Here is a 23,194-nt window from a genome sequence, read left to right as displayed (position 1 = left end):
ACTCTGGCCCAGGAACAGTGGCTCACATCAGTAATCTCAACACTTTGGGTCGCTATGGTGGGTAGATCACTTGAGCCCAGGAGTTCGAGACCACCCTGGGCAATATGGCGAAACCCTATCTCTAGAGAAAATACTAAAAATTAGCCAGGTATGATGGCATGTGCCTGTAGTCCTAACTACCTGGGGGCTGAGATGGGAAGACTGCTTGAGCCCAGATGGCTGAGGTTGCAGTGAACCATGATCACACCACCGCACTCCAGCCTGAATAACAGAATGAGACCCCATATCAAAACAAGCAAACAAACAAACAAACAAAAACCCTACTCTGAATACTACATTGATCTGAAAGAGCTACTCCATTTATTAATGTTATAAAAATAAGAAACACTATTATTCTAGAAAAACAATTTTTGGTAGAGGAGAGGAAAGAATCACTTCTGGTGGACTACAAATAACATAGGAAATGTACCGATGCTGGGCATTAGATGTATCTTTTATTTTATTTTTATTTTTTATTTATTTTTTGTTTTTGAGACAGAGTCTCACTCTGTCACCCAGGCTGGAGTGCAGTGCCATGATCTTGGCTCACTGCACCCTCAACCTCCTGGGCTCAAAGTGATCCTCCCACCTCAGCCTCCCAAGTAGCTGGGACTGCAGGTACATACCAACTTGCCTGGCTAATTTTTGTATTTGTTGTAGAGATGGGGTCTCATTTTGTTGCCCATGCTTGTTTTGACTTCCTGGGCTTAAGCAATCCTCCCACCTCGGCCTCCCAAAGTTCCAAATTCTCAATGAATCAGGATTGAGTAGGGAAAGTAAGGAGGAGAAGTGAGGGGGAAATTTAAATTTACTAGAGATAGCTTTATGTGTTGCCTCATATAATCCCCATGATACCACAATAAAGTAGGAATGATTCTAGTTGGACAGACAAAGGATTACCAATTAGAAACAGTTAGGAACTGAGAGCAAGTTCCAGCTCTGGATGCAAGCAAGCAAGCACTGCCTCCTCTGCCTAGTGGTGACCTTCCCTCCAAACTGGAACCACTACAGCCAGAGTTGGGGGCAGAGACGACCACCCTCGCCCAGCTGAGCAAAGCAGAGATCCCCTCAACTGGCAGACTTCCCATTACTTTTCAACCTGCACTACACCAGAAGTTTATTAAGTCGAAAAAAAGTGTCTGACAAAAACATGGCTGCCCCCCTGCTCCTCCAAAAAACCAAACAAACAAAAAAAAACCATAGAAAGATACAGCCTTGGAGGAATACCCAGGGAAACAGCTTCACCTGATCACTCACGCCCACATACAGAGCATCCAGACAGCATTTTGGGGAACTCAACCTTCAATACCAGCAGACGGCCAAGGAGCACTAGACAGACACTTGAAGACAACCTCTAACAGGTAAGAAAGCAGCCAAAACAAACAACAAAAGCAGAGCTCAGAAACAATCTATGCAAAAAGAGGACATTTTTAGAGACCAGCTTAATACTGTCACAGATATGTAAAAATCATGAAACAAGATCAGTATGGTATGAAAAAGGAACATTTGAGAAACAAATTTTAAAAGTTTAGAATCTGGGGAAAAAATGAGGACATACATTTAAAACTTAATGGAAAGATTAGAAGATGATGTTGAACAAAATCTTCAAGGAAGAACAAAAATACAAAGAAATGCAAAATAAGAGAGCTGGGCATAGTGGTACACACCTGTAAACCCAACTACTTGGGAGGCTGAGGTAGGAGGATCAGTTAAGCACAGGAGTTCAAGGCTGTAGTGTGGCTATAATCGTGCCTGTGAATAGCCACTGCACTCCAGCCAGAGCAACACAGCAAGACCCTGTCTTTAAAAAAAAAAGAAAAAGAAAAAGAAAAAAAAAAAAAAGAGAGAAAAAGAAAATGAGAGGGAAAAAGTAGACCTAGTACAAAACATCCAGAAACAAAAACGTCTGATCTCCCTCCAGCAATACTGCACACCAGCAGAGTGGACACCACCTTCAGAGTGCTGTGGGAGAACTGTCTCCATTCAGCACTGCACCCAAACAATTTACTGTCAAGATAAAAATCATGCTGTTTTCAGACAGAGAAGATCTCAAAAGATGACCCCCGGTGTGCCTGAATATATTAAGAGGTAGTTCATCACTGGGGAGGATTTGAGGGATGAATCAAGGATAAGTACACTGAAAATTAAGCATAGAAAACTATCCTGAACCCTAGTGACTGCAGAAACTAGTGTCGTGGGTACACTGGCCGGGGCCAGAGTCACAGGCAGTAAAAGAATTTACCAAGACAGTGGTGAGTTAAAGAAAACTAGTTTATGGCTGGGCTTGGTGGTTCATGCCTGTAATCCCCAGCACTTTGGGAGGCCAAGGCGGGCGGATCACCCAAGGTCGGGAGTTCGAGACCAGCCTGACCAACATGGAGAAACCCCATCTCTACTAAAAATACAAAATTAGCCAGGCATGGTGGTGGGCACCTGTAATCCCAGCTACTCAGGAGGCTGAGGCAGGAGAATCACTTGAACCCGGGAGGCAGAGGTTGCAGTGAGCCAAGATCACACCACTAAACTCCAGCCTGGGCAACAAGAGCGAAACTCCATCTCAGAAAAAAGAAAAGAAAAGAAAAGAAAAGAAAAGAAGAAAAGAGAAGAGAAGACTGGTTTATTAGAGAAAAAGTACGTTGCAAGGGAGCAACGGGCAACACAGCAGAGAAGGGGTTGTCTGCAAAGAGGCAGGGGCTGGAGGGAAGTTTTATAGGGTCATGCTGGAGAAGCTCCATGCAAATACAGTTGTTTGTGATTAGCAGTTTCTCAGAACAATTGTTCTCCCCCACCCTGGGATCCCTTCTTCATTGATGCTAACTTATCAGGACTCCACAGTATGTACCCCCAGACTCAGCAGTGATAGCAATAGCAACCAAAATAAACACTGAATATTGTTAACCCCGTGCTCCTCAGAGTAGGGAAGAGTGTGACCAGCATCAAGAGGCGGAAGAGGCCAGCCTTAGTCGCTCACGCCTGTAATTTCAACATTTTGGGAGGCCAAGGTGGGAGGATCACTTGAGGCCACGAGTTCAGGATCAACCCAAGCAATACGGTGAAACCCCATGTCTACAAAAAATACAAAAATTAGCTGGACATAGTGGCATGCACCGGTAGTCACAGCTACTCAGGAGGCTGAGGTGGGAGGATCACTTGAGCCCAGAAGGTGGAGGCTGCAGTGAGCTGTGATCATGACACTGCACTCCAGCTTGAGCAAGAGAGCAAGACCCTGTCTCAAAAAAAAAAGGAAGAGACTAGGTATGCTGCTCAACATTCTATAATTCACAGGATGGTCCCACAACAAAAAATTATGACGTAATTACATTAGGGGTATGAGGGGCCAAGAATTATGCCTGAGTAGTTGGAGGAGGGTAGGTGAGCATTGGAAAAGTGTGGAAATAAGGGCCAGGCACAGTGGCTCATGCCTGTAATCTCAGCACTTTGGGAGGCTGAGGCGGACAGATCACTTGAGGCCAAGAGTTTGAGAGCAGCCTGGCCATCATGGTGAAACCCTATCTCTACTAAAAATGTAAAAATTAGCTGGGCATGGTGGCTTGAGCCTGTGATCCCAGCTACTCGGGAGGCTGAGGTGGGGGGATCACTTGAACCCCAGAGGTGGAGGTTGCAGTGAGCCAAGATCATGCCATTACACTCTGGCCTGAATGGCAGGACGAGACTTTCAAAAAAAAAAAAAAGAGTGGAAAAAAGGCTACCTCCTAATATCCTACATTGGGAAGAACAAGCTAATAAACACAAGTTGCAGCAATATACAGTATAAGCCATCATTTAGGGATATGGATGGAAATACCAAAAGAAATCAGCTAAGACGTTTCGATAGTTGTCTCTAGGGAGGAGGAAATGATCAGTAGTTAGGCCAAATGACCAGCAGCATATAAGCACCCTTGAAGAACTACTTGATAATTTATACTGTGCAAGAGCCACTTTGATAAAATAAAACCTCATAAAAGATACACTAACATTCTTGGCCAGGCGCGGTGGCTTATGCCTGTAATCCCAGCACTTTGGGAGGCCAAGGCGGGTGGTTCACTTGAGGTCAGGAGTTACAGACCAGCCTGGCCACCATGGTAAAACCCCGTCTCTACTAAAAATACAAAAATTAGCCGGGCGTGGTGGTGCGTGCCTGTAACCCCAGGCTGAGGTGGGAGGATTGCTTGAACCCCAGAGGCGGAGGTTGCAGTGAGCCAAGATCATGCCACTGTACTCCAGTGTGGGAGACAGAACAAGACTCTGTCTCAAAAAAATAAAATAAAATAAAAAATACACTATCACGCTTGCCCCTTCCCGTCGATGAGTAAGTGTTACCTTTCGGCCGGGCGCGGTGGCTCAAGCCTGTAATCCCAGAACTTTGGGAGGCCGAGACGGGTGGATCACGAGGTCAGGAGATCGAGACCATCCTGGGTAACACGGTGAAACCCCGTCTCTACTAAAAAATACAAAAAACTAGCCGGGCGAGGTGGCGGGCGCCTGTAGTCCCAGCTACTCAGGAGGCTGAGGCAGGAGAATGGCGTAAACCCGGGAGGCGGAGCTTGCAGTGAGCTGAGATCCGGCCACTGCACTCCAGCCTGGGCGACAGAGCGCGAGACTCCGTCTCAAAAAAAAAAAAAAAAAAAAAAAAAAAAGTGTTACCTTTCAAGGACACAGAGTCTACCCTGCCTGGGTTCTTGTTGACCTTGACAATTTGCCTTTGATCTGAAAGTCACCTTTTGCCAAAAGAAAGATAATCCCAGCCCTTCCTAGCCAAGCCAAAATGCTGTTTTTCCTGCCTTTCCATCCAAGAGAAGCAGCCCTCATTGCCTGCAACTTAATATGCTGGGGATTTGAAAAAAAAAAAAAAAAACCCAGCCCAGGGGCTCCTTATTTGGGAAAAAAAAGTTACCTTTGCTTTGCAATTCGAAACATCCTAGTTCTGAGGTTCAACCAAATGAGATTTGTCCAATTTTTTTCTTTTTAACGATATAGTATTATCCTTCTAAGGCATGTTCCCCCAAAGAGAAGCTGGAACAGGCTGGCTCTACTATAGGACAGCCCCAATACTGCATCACACAAGGTAAAGGACAACAATTCCTCCAGAATACACCCTCCCTGTATCAGATACTGGTGCTATTCTATTCTATTCTATTCTATTCTATTCTATTCTATTCTATTCGAGATAGAGTTTCGCTCCTTTTGCCCAGGCTGGAGTGCAATGGCACGATCTTGGCTCACCACAACCTTCGCCTCCTGGGTTCAAGTGATTATCCTGCCTCAGCTTCCCGACTAGCTGGAATTACAGGCATGCACCACCACACCCGGCTAATTTTTTGTATTTTTAGTAGAGACAGGTTTCTCCATGTTGGTCAGGCTGATCTCGAACTCTCGACCTCAGGTGATTCGCCCATCTTGGCCTCCCAAAGTGCTGGGATTATAGTCATGAGCCACCGTGCCCGGCACTGGTGATATTTTTTAAAAGGCCTAAAAGAGCAACAGGCAACACAGAACTCTTTCAAAATCCTTCTTGTGGGTTGAAGTTTTCAGCTTGCAGGTGTAGGAAGACGGCTTGCAGAAACCTGCAGAATTTATCCTTCAAGAATTACCCCACTCCTGACTACAGTGCTTGAAAGTAAAAGACCTGAATACAAAGTCCCTTCAGCCTTCATACTCTAACACTAGCGTGTAGAATGTTCCCGCTGCAGCCGGTGTGCAAGAAGAAAAGTTCCACAGAGTCCCAGCTTTCCTCCGCTGCCCCTAAGAACTTGGCCACAAATCCAGGTTTATTTGCATGCTGATACAAAACAACTCTGGCAAGGGGACAGACAACCCCAAAATGCTTTCCAAAGAGAAAAACCAGCCCTTCCCAAGTGGCAAGCCAGCTTCTTTGACCATGAATTACAAAGGTAGATTAAGAAACCCCAGCTCATTAAGACAAGGTGAAAACTACTATTTGTTCTGAGCCTTTCATTATCATACTATTCTACCTTTAGCTCTCGGGCAAACTAGTGTTCTTTTCTTTCTTTTTTTTTTTCCAAAAGATAAATGTTAGGACATGTTAAGAAATACTCATAACTGAGCCATGAAGACCGAACGCATCCTGGTACAGAAGTGAGATGCACAGCTTATGTTTATAGCTTCTCATAATCGCAGAAGGCTCTGGATTCATAGGTGTGAGTCAAGCTGAGTTAATGTCTAAGAGAGGAAGAATCCTCCCAGAGCTGACCCTCAAAGCCTCCAGCTCCCACACCCTGGAATAGGACTTGAGGCCCACTGCCTGACTCCATACTCTCGCCCAAAACGTCGCTGGAGAACAAGGATGAGAATTCAGCAGGGTCACATTAATTCACAGTCTGGGAAAAGGTAATAAAGCTAGATTTGAAAGCCAGTTGGCAAGGCAGGCCTACCAACTGAAAGGGTCTTTCAGCACAGGAAAGAAAGCTCACCTCTTGGTTTTTAACCTTACTATTAATTCTTAAATACAAATGGATCTTTATAATGGCACTCATCCTAATACCTGAAGAAAACATGGTAACTGGCATCAAAAAGTGAGTGAGACTTTACAACTTGGACATCACCCAGAGATGGCAGAGGCAGGGGAGATCCAAGCCCTCACCCACTGGTTCTCAGACAGCCGGAGAAGCAGCAGCACTCCCTTGTACAGATGTTGACCGCACACTGCGTCTGGGCACAGGAATCCACCAGCAGCCACAAAGTTGAGAGCCACCAGCTCCTGACCCACTGCTGAATTCAGCAGATTCCTCTTTTTCAAAACCTTTACTGATATTTCACAAAGAGCCTGGCTGGCTCGTGGGAGCCAATATAAAGGCATACAAGACAAGAACTGATCCCGACCAGGGTGGTCACTCTGATCTCCCCAGTCCTCGGGTCATGAAGTGACTTGGCATGGCCCATGAAGTGGAGCCCCCTTTTCAAACCAATAAGGAAGGTACATCAGAGGCGCGGGGCCTCCACTCCTGCCCATCGCCAGCCACCAGTCTCAGCCCTGTGCCCTCTGCAATCAAGGACTCGGCTAACACTTTACACAAGACACTTGCCACCTGGGTGCACAGCCCCCAAAATATGCCATGATTCAGTCTTTGGCATTCACACTGGAAAGGACATTTCAAAGCTCTGTCTTCTATCCAGAGAAATGTTCTCCCAGTCTGAACCCCTGGGATGGGTGAGTCAGGTGGGGGGACCTCCAAGCATCCCAGACCATAGCAGTCTTGTAGCACACAACAGCTCTGGTGCCCAATGGCAACCCGAAAATCAATGGGTTCCCAAAGAAGCTGCCCTTGGGGCTAGGCCAGGCCCAAGTTACTGTCTTCTTTGGAGCTTCGGGCTAAGGCTTCTGGCATTCTTTTGGGGGGAGGGAGCGGACTCTAAGAAATAGTGAACAGGAGAGGCTGGGGCTTCATTCTTTCCCTCTCTTAACAAACATTCCTGAGGCCACAGGGGGTTGCTGACACCCAGCTGGTGTATTTAACGCTTCCTAATGAGTCCCCCAAACAGCTTTGTGGAATTCAAGCCACTCTAGTGACATTTTAGACATCAGTCCCCTCCCCTCCCCCCACTGAAGACTTCCACTGGTTGAATGGATGGGAAGAGAAACATGCAAAAAATCCGCCAGGATCACATATATCCACCATCTCTACTTCCATTATGTAGATTCCTACAGCATGGACGTTATTCCTGTCCCCTCTCTAACAACCGCATGGAAAAATGGGTTTGAGTGCATTTTTTTCACCAACTGTAGCAAAATTTCAAGGCAGAAATCAGCAGAAACATACTGAGGAGTGATGAATCCTGTCGCCATCTGTCAGCGGAGGTTCTGCTGGGCTTCATGCATGCACCCCAAATTCCAAGAATGCTACTCCTCGGAAGTTAGTATCCCTTTAGCTTCAAACTAGACCCAGAGAATAGTCAGTCCTGATCCTGAACAGCCACTGTGGATGCCCATAAAACACAGCACTTGGGAGTTCCTGCTTCAATTTCCTTTCTCCAGCAACAAAAATGCAGATGAAGCAAGTATTTGTTTGAGTTTGACTATGTAAATAAAGCCTATTCTCAGGGCCAACGCGTGGGAGGAAAACAGCCCTCCATGCAAACACTGGCAATGCCAGGGGCCTCTAAACACACCACCCTAAAGGCCAGTGTCTTCAAAAAGAAACAAGTTTAAAGGCAAAAATCCTTTAAGAGCAAAGGTGATATATGGTTAATCTAACAAAAGTGATTCAAAACCAGGCTAATTTTGCCCCCAGAGGACATTTGGCAATGTCTGGAGACGTTTTTGTTGTTACACCTGGAGAGAGGTGACAGTGGCATCAAGCAGGTAGAGGCCGGGGACGCTGTTGAGCATCCTCCAAAACACAGGGCAGCCCCACAGCACAGCAAACACAGATTCAGCTCACAAAGTCCACAATGCCAAGGCTGGCAAACCCTCACCTAACCGATGTGATGAAGGTATTCAATATGGTATTGCAGGAGATCCCAGACCCAAGCACATGGCACTGACTGGAGGGGAGCAGCAGGCATGAACACTGGGGCCAGAGTCTGATTCTTATGGCTCTTCCCAGAACTCAACAGTTTGTGACCTCAGGATACACCATTTGCCCTGCCTGTGCCACAGCTGTTTCATTCTATAAAATGGGCTGATAAAATTCCATATGAAGACCAGGACCAAACCAGCCTTGTTCTTGAACCCCTCCCAATTCTACTACACGCACTCCCATGAGGCTCTCAAATGATACCCTCATTATCATAAAGACAAGGTGTCCTCTTACCTTAACACAAGCTATCCCCAAATCAGAGTCTGCTAAATAGCAAGTGAGTTGCACAATATTCCAGGTCTCTAATATGTAACTATTTAATTACAAGGTTTTTTAAGTGAAAAAAAAAAAAACTATTAGAAGATCTATTTTTTTAATGAGCCCCAGTGACTTTCCAGTAGCTTTTGGGAAAGGAAGATTCAAAGCTTGGATTAATCCATATTCTGAGCCAGGCGCGGTGGCTCACGCCTGTAATGCCAGGACTGTGGGAGGCAGGAGTTTGAGACCAGCCTGGGCAAAACAGTGAAACCCCCCCGTTTCCACAAAAAATAAAAAATAAAAAATAAAAAATTAACCAGGCATGGTGGCGCACATCTGTGGTCCCAGCTATTCAGGAGGCTGACAGAACAAGACGCTGTCTCAAAAAAAAAAAAAAAAAGAAAAAAGAAGAGTGTTCTGGCTGGGCAGAGTGTACACACTATGACTGTCCACCATGTTTCCAAAGAAGCCAATGTGATAAAAGATTACACATTGGTCCAATTTTAAACAATGGCAACCTCTTTCCTAAGTTCAACAAAAATTTAGTGCAAAGCTAAACAACGCTTCCCCAAATCCCTCTACAAAGTTCTGTAATCATAAAAGCGACAGAAAATATAGAATGGAAGACGTTGGTGTCTCATTTGCTATTTGAACAACAAAGCCATCCCACTTCCCAAACTGATTACCAGTGGGGCGGGTTAGGAATCACTTAATTTCTTCCTGCTGTGGAAAGGCAGGAAAGCCGAGAAAACCAGTAAATCATCTTCAAATGCTTTTAGTCGCCAAGAATCTTTACATTTGAAAAGGAACTTCGTCCATACGAAAGGTCCGACTCAACCCTTCCCAGAGAAACTGACCACTACACACTTTTAACCAGAACACAGGGTGACTAGACTGTTGTTTATGTGTTTGCTTTTACAAGTTCATACAGGTTCAACTGGTAAGTTTCCAGATGGATTTTGTTTTGAGACAAGAAAATTCAATGTTCTAAAGCAAACCACACACACACAACATTCCTGATGAGATACAGCTGGAATTTCTTTCTTATTAGAACTAGGGTCCCGCTCTTAAGAAGCAGGCTTTCAGGTTTCTCTAAGTTTGCGCAGGTATCCAGTGCGCAGGGGATCTGGGACTGGAAGCCGAAAGTCAGTAAACATTGATGGGCTGAAGGGAATAGAAAAGTTGCGCTGGCGACAGCTGCTACTCTGGGTTTCGTAGTGATCACAGGCACGGGTCCAAGGCGTGCCGAACCAGGGACCCCAGAGAGGCAAACACAGGTGGGGACGGCTAGGGGACACGTTCCTCCCCTGGCCTCCGGGCAGCCCCGCAGGTGCAGGCCGCCGCTGGCGGGCCCGGGAGTGCCAGAGGACCCGGCCAGGCCCCTGCCCGGAGGAGGGAGGGGGAGGGGAAGAGGACTCAGAACAGGAGCCATTTAAACCCTGCGAGGCGCGGGGAACCGCCAGGACCACACGCCTACGCTGGTCCCGGCGCCCAGTCTCCGCAGGTGACCCCAGCAGACGCGCGCGACAGAGCCGGGGGCGCGAGCCTACCGCCCCTCCCGCGCCCCTACCCCGACGCGCTCTGCAGCGCGGCCAGCTCCGGGCTGTCACAGCCCGCGCCCGGCGGCCGCCTTACCTTGGTGATGACCAGCGGCTCGCCGTGCTCGCGCCCGCCCTTCAGGGTGAAGCCCCACGGGGCGCCGCCGCTCAGCTGCACCTCCACCAGGCGCCCGCCGTCGGCCGCCCGCGTCTCGGCCTCGGCCAGGCGCTCGGGCCGCGCGCGGGGCTCGGCGCCCTCCATGGCGCGGCCGCTCAGCGTCCCTGGCCCGCGCCCATGCACTTCGGGCAGTCCCGGCCGTGGGACTGTGAGGGAGGCTCCGGGCACAGCAGAACTTGCGCCGTAACTTGGAAAGAAAGTGCCGGCCCGGCAGCTGAGGGAGCCTGGAGGGCTAGCGGAGCGGGGGCGGGGCCGGGGCCCCGGCTGGGGCCAGGGCCGGCGGGGAGGGGTGGGGAGGGGGCGGGGAGGGGGCGGGAGGGGGTGGGGCCGACGGGGGCGGGGCAGGCGCGCTCGGGAGCTCGCGCCGCGGGGCCGGGCCCGGGGAGCGCGTCAAGGGGTCCAGTCCGGGGCCCGCAGGGTGAGGGGCGGGGTTCAGGTGCGCGCTCGGGAGTCTCACGCGGCCGCTCGTACCGGGGAGGGGCGCGCCCCAGTTCTCTCGTCCGGAGGAGGGGAGCGGGCCGGGAGGGGCGCTCAGGCGCGCGCGCCGTTCGGCGGGGTCGTGGTCGAGGAGCGCGCGCCCCGGGGCTGGCGGAGCCCGCGCGGGCGGGGACGGGGGCGGAGGCCCGGGCGCCAGGTTGGGCCCTACCTCCCGCGCCAGAGCTCGGCAGTGCTTCGAGGCTCTGGGCGCCCCAGTCCGCCGGCTGGAGGCCGGGACCGGGCAGGTGAGGCGGCAGGTGAGGCGGCGGGCGCAGTGTGGCGTGTCCGGAGCCCCGGCCTCCTCCGTCTCGGGGCGCGCGGCCCGCCGGCGCCCCCACTTTGTTATCGCGCACCGCGGGATGCGGGTTGCCGCGCAGGTGAGAGCGGAAGTGCCGCTGGAGGCCCCGGTGCCCGCGGTGTGCCCGCGGTGTGCCCGCTGCCCCGGGGCAGGGAGACCGCTCGTCCCGCGCGGCCCTGAGCGCACTCACACTCCGGACTTGGAGAGCCGGGAAGGGCGCCCCCCAGCAGCCTGGGCCGAGAGGCTCGGAAGGCGGGCGCAGCAGGACCGTGCCCCGTTTCAGCGAGGGCCTTCCCACCTTCCCGCAGAAGCCTCCCGCAGCGCCAGTCCAGGGCTCCTCCCACAGCCACCGCGCAGAAAGCCTTTCTGTGTAGACGCTGGCCCCACTTGCCTAGGATTGGGCCACAAGGTCTTCAAGTCTCCCACGTTTACATCCCCGAAAAGGGGAGGTGGTGGTCTGGGATTGGTGAAAGTTTGAGGACAAAACACGTATGCCACCTCTTCCTGCTCGGTTTCAGTTTCCATGAAACTCTGGTCTAAAATACCTGCATGGATAGGTATTTACATGCTTTGCAAAAAAGCTCTTTTCCTTGCCGTTTGTATACGTAGCTGAACGCTGGTGAACACCTCTTTCCTTTCCTCTAAGCAGCTCCATCCAAGCCCTTTCCGGAGGTGACGATTCTGGAGTACCCATCCAGGACAGGCTCGGAGAGCACTGGACAGAGAATCGGGGGTCCCCGGGTCTGGGTTCTGCCAGTGTCAAAATGGGACAAGAAATCTCAGCTCTGGTCTGTTTCTTCAGAGGTCAAGTGAGAGGGGTGCATTCTGTGGGGGTGTCTCATGCAGCCAATTGAATTCGGAGTCCCAGCTCCACTGGGCACCTGTCATGGCACTGGGCACGTGGACTGCTCCATAATTAACTTCCAACTACAGTCTCTGAATGCCTTGAGTTAGAAGAATGAGGCGATTTTTTCTTTTTCAAAGGTTAAACGAAGGCTTAAGGAATGTGCCTCTCAGAATCCAGTTGAGTGTATCTTGACTGTGGTGATGGTCACAGGAGTCTGCCAAATTAATTTGCACAGCACTGAATTGCGCAGAACTAAATGCACGTGAAATGGGAAATCTGAAAAGGCTTGGTGGATTGTATCAATGTCCATATCCAGGTGTGACACTGTGCTGTAGTTTTGTAAGGTGTTGCCATTGGAACAGGCAGGTGAAGAGTGAAGGGTGCACAGGACTTCCCTGTATTATTCCTTACTGAGAGGTGAAGCCAACTGGAATTCTGTGTTGGGTGGGGACTCAGAGAACTTTTCTGTCTTACAAGAGGATTGTAAAATGCACCAATCAGCACTCTGGTTAGCTAGAGGTTTGTAAAATGCACCAATCAGCACTCTGGTTAGCTAGAGGTTTGTAAAATGGACCAATCAGCAGGATGTGGGTGGGGACAAGTAAGGGAATAAAAGCTGGCCACCCCAGCCAGCAGTGGCAGCCCGCTCCAGCCCCCCTCCATGCTGTAGAAGCTTTGTTCTTTCAGTCTTCACAATAAATCTTGCTGCTGCTCACTCTTGGAGTCTGTGCCACCTTTAAGAACTGTAACACTCACAGCAAAGGCCTGCAGCTTCATTCTTGAAGTAAGAGAGACCAAGAACCCACCAGAAGGAACCAAATCTGGACACATTACAACTACATGTAAATCCAGTTATCTCACAAAGTTTCAGAAATGGATAGATACGATAAATCAAAAGATAAAGAGCCATCTAAATATACCCAGTGTGCTTATTAAAGTTTTCAGACATGTCCTTCTCCCAAAATAGCCCACTCCCTACCTCCCCACCCCAAGCTGGTATAGACTTCAGTCTAAGCTCTTTATTCGGACTAAAATTTGGACCACTAGACTCACTATAAAGCAGAGACAGTGATTTCATTGTCTGCATATATCCAGCATTATTCTATACAGCCCCAAAGTCATCTTTAACATTTTATGTTCACCGTATATAATCATTGTCAGATTACCCATCTGCCACTGGAAAGGTTTATACTTTTTGTTTAAAAGGACTCCCTTGTTCTTAAACTTAGCTGGAAATTTACATCCATCCTTACTAAACTGTGTTTAGCTGAGGTTTTTTGGTTTTTTAATCTTCACATTAAGCATCCATCTTAGGACGGTTGGAATATTTATGAGGCTGTTATCTATAATGATGTTATGCTGTAAGGGACTGAACCAAGACTTGTGTGGCCTGCTATGAGACAGGTACCTGCTCAGAGTCATAAATCCTTTTATGATATTCTTGGAGTTACTATGGTCTAGGTCCGATGACAGCACTTCTATATTGTGTTTGTTTTGTCAAGACACTGACAATCATCTTGTGAAAATATATCTCGTGGCTGAAAGACATCACCCCAGTTGATCAGCGTTGCACCCCCATTGGGAGAGTTTAGTATGACATTGAACCGGTGTGTGGACCCCTAGTAGATGGCTTTCTTTTCTGAGAACTCACAACTCTGGTGGAATTTTCAGAGGCAGAATCCATTTGTCCACGTTAGTCTTTCGTCCTTTTGGAAAGCTGAGGGGCATGTTTGTTCTGTGTAATTTCTCACTGTGGTTGTTCATTGCTCAGAGAATAGGGTGAGCATATACTCTCTTCTGGACCTGCAAGGAGTACGACCTATGAGCGCCTACTCTGAGGATTCAGTAGCCTTAGGTGTTTGTTTTTCTTTTTCTTTTTCTTTTCTTTCTTTCCTTTTTCTTGAGACAGAGTCTCACTGTGTCACCCAGGCTGGAGTGCAGTGGCACAATCATGGCTCACTGAAGCTTGATAGCCCCAGGCTCAGGTGATCCTCCCACCTCAGCCTCCTAAGTACCTGGGACTTCAGGCATATGCCACCACCACGCCTGGCTAATTTTTTATTTTTTGTAGAAATGGGATCTCACCGTGTTGTCCAGGTTGGTATCAAATTCCTGGGCTCAAGTGATCCACCCACCTCAGCCACCCAAAGTGCTGGGATTACAGGCATGAGCCACTGCACCTGGCCACTTTTTCTTTTTCTTTTCTTTTCTTTCTTTTTTTTTTTTTTTTTTTTTTTTTTTTGAGATGGAGTTTTGCTCTTGTCACCCAGGCTGAAGTGCAATGGTGAGATCTTGGCTCACTGCAATTTCTGCCTCCCAGGTTCAAGTGATTCTCCTGCCTCAGCCTCCCAAGTAGCTGGGATTACAGGCATGCGCCACCTTGTCTGGCTAATTTTTGTATTTTTAGTAGAGATGGGATTTCACCATGTTGGTCAGGCTGGTCTCAAACTCTTGACTTCAGGTGATCCATCTGCCTCGGCCTCCCAAAGTGCTGGGATCAGGTGTGAGCCACCGCAGCCGGTCACCAGGCACTTTTTCTAATCTGAGGTTTATTTCCTATGAGAGAGAAGAGATAGATGAAACTGAGGATAGTTCTGCTTTCACTTTGTCAACAGTGAATGAATTAATGAATGAAAGGCAAATTAACAAACTTTCAGCGACTTCACTAATAGCTAATCCTCTTTATGAAATACAGCTCAAATTATTTTAGCTTTTTGTTCTAAAAAGAAAAGAGATTTATACTCATTATAAAATGTGGTAGAAGATGGAGTTCCAAAATTTTACTTTCACATTTCAAATAGTGGCTCCGTAGGGTCAAGCCTTCCAGAAAACCTTTTAACGTGGCCTTTTTTAAAAGGCAATATTAGCCATTTCCTACTAAACCCACTGTGTTTCTATTAATTCAGACTGGCGCAGGATCAATCAAGATCAGAGAACACTAGAGTGATGCAGTTGAAGGAAATCTATGGGCAGGTTGCACTGACTCAACACTGGTAACCCCAGCACTTTGGGAGGCCCAGATGGGAGCTTGAGCTCAGGAGTTCAAGACCAGCTTGGCAACATAAGGAGACCCCGTCTCTAAAGAAAAGTTTTTAAATTAGTCTGACATGGTAGTGTATGTCTGTAGTACCAGCTACTCGGGAGGCTGAGGTGGGAGGCTCGCTTGAGCCTGGGAAGCGGAGGCTGCAGTGAACCGGGATTATGCCACTGTACTTCATCCTGGGGACAGAGCAAAACCCTGTCACAAAGAAGCATAAAAAAATTGCTTTAGAAAGCCATTGACTATGTTTTGCTTTGTTTTGTTTTGTATTTTGGAGATAGGGTCTCACTTTGTTGTCCAAGCTGGAGTGCAGTGGTGTAATCATGACTCACTGCAGCCTCAACTGCCTGGACTCAAGCGATTCCCCCACTTCAGCCTCTTGACTAGCTGAGACCACAGACCTGTACCACCACACTTAACTAATTTTTTTATTATTTGTAGAGATGAGGTCTTGCTATGTTACCCAGGCTGGTCTTGAACTCCTGGCCTCAAGTGATCCTCCTGCCTCGACCTCCCCAAGTGCTGGGATTCCAGGCATGAGCCATTGCACCCAGCCTGTTTTTTGTATTTTAATAAAATTGCCAGTAAGCATACATTTCTTGAGCACTTTTTACTTGCCCAATACTTGGGGCGGGGGCGGAGACGGGGTGGGGGAATGTAATGGTGCAGGAAATATGAAACATTAACTGTAGCAGTGAGGAAAAGGAAAATGACATCTCATGAAAAATCAGTACAATTAAGTGCTAAACCACTTTTAACTACAAAAGTTTTAGCAGGAGAGAAATTAGAATGTTAAAAATGATAAAAAAAAAGCCATAAGGGCCAGGTGTGGTGGCCTGCATCTGTCATCTCAACACTTTGGGAGTCTAAAGTGGGAGGATCGCTGGAGACCCAGAGGTCAAGGCTGCAGTGAGTCAAGATTGCACCACTGCACTCCAGCCTGGGCCACAGAGGGAGACCCTCTCTGCAAAGTAATAAATAAATAAAGCCATAAGTAAAATATTTTAGTTTTCATCTTTCATTGTGGAAATTTCAAATGGACACAAAAGTAGAGCTCTTGTTTCATCCTTCACCCACTCTTTATCCTGAAATATTTCAAAGCTCATCCAAGTCTTAAAGACAAAGCTGCATCCTGGCGGCTGAGAGGAAGTGGGGGTGAGGGTTCCTCTGGTGGCGCCTCCACCCCCCAACACAGTCTGCAGGCTGATAGGAAGCTCCTTCATGGAAAGTTGATCTGCTTAAAGACAGGAAGGCAGAAATATCTTAGTAAGTCCAGTTCTTACGCAACTTCTCAGGAGAATAATGTCAAAATCAGTTTCAAAAAGGCTGTCTCGATGCACAAAGCGACCCTCCAGTAGTGCCTTCTCTTGGTGACCACAGAGCTTATTCTTTCAACAAGTCTGCCATCACCCAGCACAACCCATTCCCACATGGAGCTGAGTGTCCTGGAGGGGGCCTGGAGAGGGTGGAGAGACTCAGCTATCACCAGTAGGTAACAAAGACCACGGTGTGACCTCAATGTGGTGGCTCTGTGCAAGGAGAACAAGATCTCCAGTGGAGGAGCCAAGAGGCCACAGACCTGTGAGACTCATCAACAAGAACATTGGAACCATCATGATTTATCACTGGAGAATGGTGGAAAAGGGTGACAGGCTAGGCGTGGTGGCTCATGCCTGTAATCCCAGCACTTTGGGAGGCTAAGGCAGGCGGATCACCTGAGGTCAGGAGTTCGAGACCAGCCTGGCCAACATGGTGAGACCCCCGTCTGTACTAAAAATACAAAAATTAGCTGGGTGTCATGGCAGGCACCTGTAATCCCAGCTACTCGGGAGGCTGAGGCAGGAGAATTGCTGGAACCCGGGAGGCGGAGGCTGCAGTGAGCCGAGATTGCATCACTGCACTCCAGCCTGGGCAACAGAGTGAGACTCCATCTCAAAAATAAAAATAAAATAGAATTAAAAGGTGATATAGTGAGCCAGGGAATGAAGGAGAGTGACTCCAGAGTCAGCAAATGACTTCACCTGCACAGAGAACAAGGCTGTATGAGCCCAGGACACCAGCAGCCTCAAGGCAGGGGATTTAAGTGGGGAGAAAGCAGGTGGAAAAAGGTGAGTGGGGCCAGGAAGCCACCTTCACCACCCCCTGCCTGAGCAGGGTGGTCAGGAGGTGTGTGGGGAGGAAAGCAGCCAGTGCTCCGTGGCTGGAGGAGGCACAGTGCCAGGGAGGGCGAGGTGTCCCTCCATGCCTCCTCCAGAAGGGGCCACTGAGAGAGGAGGCTGAGGATGGGAATTCCTGGTGATTGCGGGTTTCCGGTGGAGGAGGGGAGAACCTGGAGGCTTGGCTGCCTGGCTTGGCTAGCATGAGCAGAAAACAAGGGTGTGATAAAGGGCAGATGCTCCCAGGAAGACAATGGACAGTGGAGGCTGGCGGCGTGGGTGTAAAGGGCTCAAAGACCTCGAAATGAAGTGCGGGAGGGTGGGGGGAAATTGTGGGGGTTGTGTTAAAACTAACTCCTGGGTTTCTGAGTTAAGTAACTGAGTTGAGAGACAGATAAATGGAAGATTGGAAGTGGAAGAAGTGCAAGAGCCAGGGAGGGGAGGCAATGATTTCCACTTCAGCAGGTGGAGTTTGACATGCCTTTGGGATACTGTATGAGTTTCCCAGGGCTGTGTGTACCAATTACCATTATGGCTTAGAACAAGAAAAATGTATCTTTTTTCTTTCTTTTTTTTTGTAGTTTTTGTAGTTGTTGTTGTTGAGACAGGGTCTCACTCTGTTGCCCAGTCAGGAAAGTGGCACAATCACAGCTCACTGCAGCCTCAGTCTCCCAGGCTCAAGGTGGATGCATTTAGGGCCAGATATCAGCTGGGGAAAGGACCACACTACCTTAATCTGGAGTTACTCAGTGCCAGTGTACACCTATCTCTCTCTCTTTTTTCTCTCCTTCCTGCCACCTCATCCCACTCTTCTGACCATGCAGTTAGGGGGACCCCAACTAAGCATGAGCGAGGGGATCAGCAGATGGAAGGTGCTTGGTGTCAGCACTGCAGCTCTGTCAGAAAGACGTGGGAGTGAGTGCTCTTGGCCATAGCTGTGGCTTGCTGTTAGCCTGCTGGGCAGCCATGGTGTGAGTTGCGTCTCTCAGGGAGAGGACACGAGTGGCCACAATGGACATCACCAGTGTAAGACCTCAGGAATATTTGGGGCCTTGTTGGTTCTTCCGTCCCTCCCTATCTATCTATGGCTCACATACTCTCTGCTTAATGTATGCATCCAACATTTCTCGTAAGCCACTTGCTTCGTTACATATTGTCTCCTGTTTTTCCTTTTTTTATTTTTATTTTTTTTAAGAGATGGAGTCTCACTATGTTACTCAGACTGGAATGAATTACAAAATGGCCATGTACATAATTTTAGGTGGTACACATCCCAGATGCTTCAGGTACAATGATAAGGCAGAGATGATGATAATTAATTTGAAGTGACTTCTTTCTTTCCTTTTTTTTTAGAGACAGGGTCTCTAAAAGGAATAGATATGGAATTGTGTCAATAAAACTTTATTTAGAGAAGCAGATGGAGATAATTTACCAATCCCTGCTCTATTGTAGCAAACTAAGTAAAACAAAATAACAATAAAATACCATACGTATGGGATTTTGAAATGTGTCACATTCTCTCCCTGAGAGATGCAGTTCACACCATGGCTGCCCAGCAAGCTAACAGCAGGGTCTCACTGTGTTGCCCAGGCTGGAGTGCAGTGGTGCAATCATAGCTCACTGTAGGCTCAATCTCCCAGGCTGAAGCCATCCTACCACCTCAGTCTCCTGAGTAGCTGGGACTACAGGTGTGTGCCACCGCGCCTGGCTGAGTTTCTTTTATTTTGTAAAGCAGAATAAAATACTCTTAAAAATCCAGCAAATATGCATTTCAAAAGCCCATGCATATTTCTTATTTTATTGTTGTTATGTTTTACTTAGTTTGCTACAATACAGTGGGGGTTGGTAAATTATGTCCATCTGTTCCTCCAAATCAAGTTTTATTGACACAATGCCATACCCATTCCTTTACCTCCTGTCTGTGGACACTTCATGGTTCTTATGGCAGAGATGGGTAATTGCAACAAAGACCAGGTGGCCTGCAAAGTTTGAAGGATTTACCATCTGGCTTATCTTTTAGAGTTTTCTGACTCCTGTAATAAAGAAACGTCCAGTCTGGGCAACATGGTGAAACCCCATCTCTACAAAAAATAGAAAACAATTAGCCGGGCATGGTAGTGTACCTGTAGTCCCAGCCACTGGGGAGGCTGAAGTGGGAGGATCACTTGAGCCTGAGAGTTGGAGGCTGCAGTGAGCCATGACTACTCCACTGCACTCCAGCCCGGGCGATAGAGTGAGACCCTGTCTCAAAAATAAAATTAAGTACTGTCACAAGTTTGGGCCAGGTACAGTGGCTCACACCTGTAATCCCAGCATTTTGGTAGGCCAAGGCAGGAGGATCAGTCGAGGCCAGGAGTTCAAGACCAGCCTTGGCAACATGGCCAGTCCCCATCTCTACCAAAAAAAAAAAAGCTAGGCATGGTGTCGTGTGCCTATAGTTGCAGCTACTGGGGAGGCTGGGGCAAGAGGATGACTTGAACCCAGGAGCTGCAGTGAGCTATGATGGTGCCACTGCACTCCAGCCTGGGCAACAGAGCAAGACTCTGTCTCTAAAAAGAAGAAATGTCACAAATTTAAGAACCTCAGGTTATACACACGTTACGTTTACTCTAGGTCACTAGATGTTCAAACCAGGACAAAGAAATCACCCCGAGGACTTAGGGGTAAAGGGCTACTGCTCTTAAACCATCAGGCTCTGCTCTGAGGAGTAACTGACCACATTGTGTATGTTAGTGCCTTTGCATGCTCCTGATCCTGACGTGTGTTCTAGTGAGCATCACGGACAATGTCTCCGCAGGGCGCAGTGCAGTGTTGAGGGAAGCCGTGCTGTCTGCCTGCAGGTCAGCTTTAACCGCAGGCCATCCCCCTGAGGTTAATGTGTGTTTCCTATTCTCTACTCAAGACCATTTAAGTGCCTGGGAAGCAGTCATTGCAAAATTAGCCAAAGTCTATGGTTAAGGAGGAATTGAGTCCTTTTTGTTAGATACATGAGATTTCATAGTCTTGTATGAAGGTGGCTCCAAAGCAGATAGTCATCCCAGAGTCATCTCATTTTAATGTGTTAGTATAATGTGCTAAGTATGTAATATGTGTATAGGCATGTCTGTCCTCGTCACCCCAGCCCACCCTGCCACACACACACACTTCCTTGAAACCACAGTTGCACTTAGCATCAAATTTGGCCACCTGCGACCTGCCTCAGCCTTCTGAAAAGTGGACTTCAAGAAAAGTGCAGCTTCGGCCGGGCATGGTGGCTCACGCCTGTAATCCCAGCACTTTGGGAGGCCAAGGCGGGTGGACCACGAGGTCAGGAGTTCAAGACCAGCCTGGCCAACATGGTGAAACCCTGTCTCTACTAAAAATACAAAAATTAGCCAGGCATGGTGGTGGGTGCCTATAGTCCCAGCTACTGGGGAGGCTGAGGCAGGAGAATTGCTTGAACCCTGGAGGTGGAGGTTGCAGTGAACTGAGATCGTGCCACTGCACTCCAGCCTGGGTGACAGAGCAAGACTCCATCGCAAAAAAAAAAAAAAAAAAAAAAGAAGAAGAAGAAAAGAAAAGTGCAGCTTCAAGAGGGTGGGGTGAGAAGGTGCATTTTCTTGTCTGACTAGTTTGGAGACGCTCTTGGTGACTGCAAGGGGCATCCCCAGTGCCAGTCTTGTGGCAGTACTCATGGCATCATCTGCCTGGGTTTGATTCTCAACTCCACCAGATGTGTGACCTTAGACGAGTTCCTTCCCCTCTTCTGGTGCCTCATGCATTAAGAAGGGATAAAACAGAGGAGCCACAGGGGTGGGGGTGAGAATTACAAAAGATGATGCATATCTGATGTTCCTGGTCCATGGAAGGCAATCATATAATATCACTGAACTTTCCTCTTCTCAGCACACAACCCACCTCTCTTCCCGTGCTGAGACTACCTGGCTCACAGAATCATTATCTGCCTGTTGTACAGCTGAAGTTCTACCCTCAGGCGCCACTTCTCCATTCATGAATTTCTACTGTTTTCCAGAGGATGGACACAGCCCAAGACTCTCATGTTTCATTCAGCCAGATCAATACCAAACAACCAGCACAGATGAGGCTGTCTGGGTTCTAAGTCTGTGTTCAAAACCCATTCCTTACACACCTATAATCCCAGCACTTTGGGAGGCCAAAGTGGGAGGATTGGTTGAGGCCAGGAGTTCCAGACTAGCCTGGGCAACATAGTAAGACCCTGTCTTTACATTTTTTTAAAGTTAGCTGGGCATGGTGGCACATGCCTGTCATCTCTGCTACTTAGGAGGCTAAGATGGGAGGATTACTTGAGCCCGGAAGGTCAAGGCTGCAGTGAGCCCTGATCACACCACTGCACTCCAACTTGGGCAACAGAGTGAGACCTTGTCTCAAAAAAAACACAAAACAAACAATTTAAAAAATTCCTTATGTGGAATATTTGCAGAGCTGCCAAATTCCCCCGGGGAGGAGAAGGGGTTCAATTCCAAACTCTAAGCCACTGCAACAAGTTTTACTTTCTCAAAGTTTTGTAATCAACCCTAAGCATTTTTGGCCATTCCACAAGGTCAAACCAAGCACATTTAATTCTGGATGGGGAGGGCAGCAGACGCTACCTGGATTCACCCCAGGATGGACTCCTCCTTCCATCCATTAAAGATTTTCTTCACTCTCAGCTGCCAGTCCTTGCCCCTCTTTGTAGGAAGACACGCTCAGGTGGCAGGAACTCACTCAGGGATCCTGAGGAGCCAGCCAACCCTGGGAGTTGAAGTGTCCACCCCCAGGGGCAGCCTGGATTGGCTGACTGGCAGAAGTGGGACAGGAACACTGCAGCCCCCTGGCCCCACCAGGCGGCCCTGAGAGCGGCTGTGGTGGACTCTCTCTTGCTGAGTGTGAGGAACCAACCAGCCTTGTTGTGAGCTGCCCTGCGGGGAGGCCCATGTGACAAGGAACTACACGGCCTTGGAGACAGCCCACAAAGAACTGAATCCTGCCAGGAAACACAGAAGCTGGCATCCTAGTGGGATTTCTGTCTTTTGACTTTAGTAGGAGATAGGATATTCAAGAACATCTATACATTTGGGACATCATTTCAAATTGGAATGGATTTACTGACTTTTTTTTTCTATAAGAGATGCAAATGGGAGGTGTGGGAAGGGGTCTCGCCATGTTGCCCAGGCTGGTCTTGAACTCCTGGCCTCAAGTGATCATTCCACCTCAGCCTCCCAAGTCACTGAGATTAGAGGTGTGAGCCATTGCTTCTGGCTGGGTCTGCTGGCTTTTGATTGAACAAACCATTTTCATCATTCATGATCTTAAAAGCACAAATAAAACTTTTTTTCTAAGTTCAATTTGGCTGTCAATGAAGTGTGTGTAATTTTTCTAAAATTCTTTATTATTATTATGAGACTGGGTCTCATTCTGTCGCCCCAGGCTGGAGTGAAGTGGTGCGACCTCAGCTCACTGCAGCTTCAACTTCCCTGGCTACAGCGATCCTCCCACCTTAGCCTCCCAAGTAGTTGGGACCACAGGCGCGCACCACCATGCTTTTGCATTTTTGGTAGAGACGGGGTTTTGCCATGTTTCCCAGGCTGGTCTTGAACTCCGGAGCTCAAGTGACCCGCCCGCCTCGGCCTCCCAAAGTGCTGAGATTATAGGTGTGAACCACCGTGCCAGGGCAATTTTTCTAAAATTCAATGAGGAGTCAATTTTGTTTGTAGATCTGACAAAAAGTATATGTGTGTGCGTGTGTGTGCGTGTGTGTGTGTGCGTGTACTTTCAAAGCCACTCCAAAGAGAGCAGATTTATATAAAAGTGTTTGCTTTTAATGGG

The 23,194-nt window shown here is 48.3% G+C and overlaps 1 protein-coding gene across 2 annotated transcripts in view; it reads right to left on the bottom strand.

Moving 5' to 3' along the window:
• The window catches only part of SHROOM2 (shroom family member 2), a 163,517-nt gene extending 152,772 nt beyond the window's left edge, over positions 1 to 10,745 (bottom strand). Inside the window, exon 1 of one of the 2 annotated variants that reach the window (XM_030934444.1) lies at positions 10,470 to 10,745. In XM_030934444.1, the coding sequence (XP_030790304.1) occupies positions 10,470 to 10,634 (165 nt within the window). In that variant the 5' untranslated portion in view covers positions 10,635 to 10,745. The remainder of the gene's footprint in view (positions 1 to 10,469) is intronic. The other variant, XM_030934445.1, reaches the window with a different exon arrangement.
• Between the last annotated feature and the right edge of the window lie 12,449 nt (positions 10,746 to 23,194).

Source organism: Rhinopithecus roxellana, chromosome 7 (assembly GCF_007565055.1).
Source record: "Rhinopithecus roxellana isolate Shanxi Qingling chromosome 7, ASM756505v1, whole genome shotgun sequence".
Classification (NCBI taxonomy): Eukaryota; Metazoa; Chordata; class Mammalia; order Primates; family Cercopithecidae; genus Rhinopithecus; species Rhinopithecus roxellana.
Note: the sequence above shows the minus strand (reverse complement) of the source record. Positions and strands in the feature narration are given on the sequence as shown.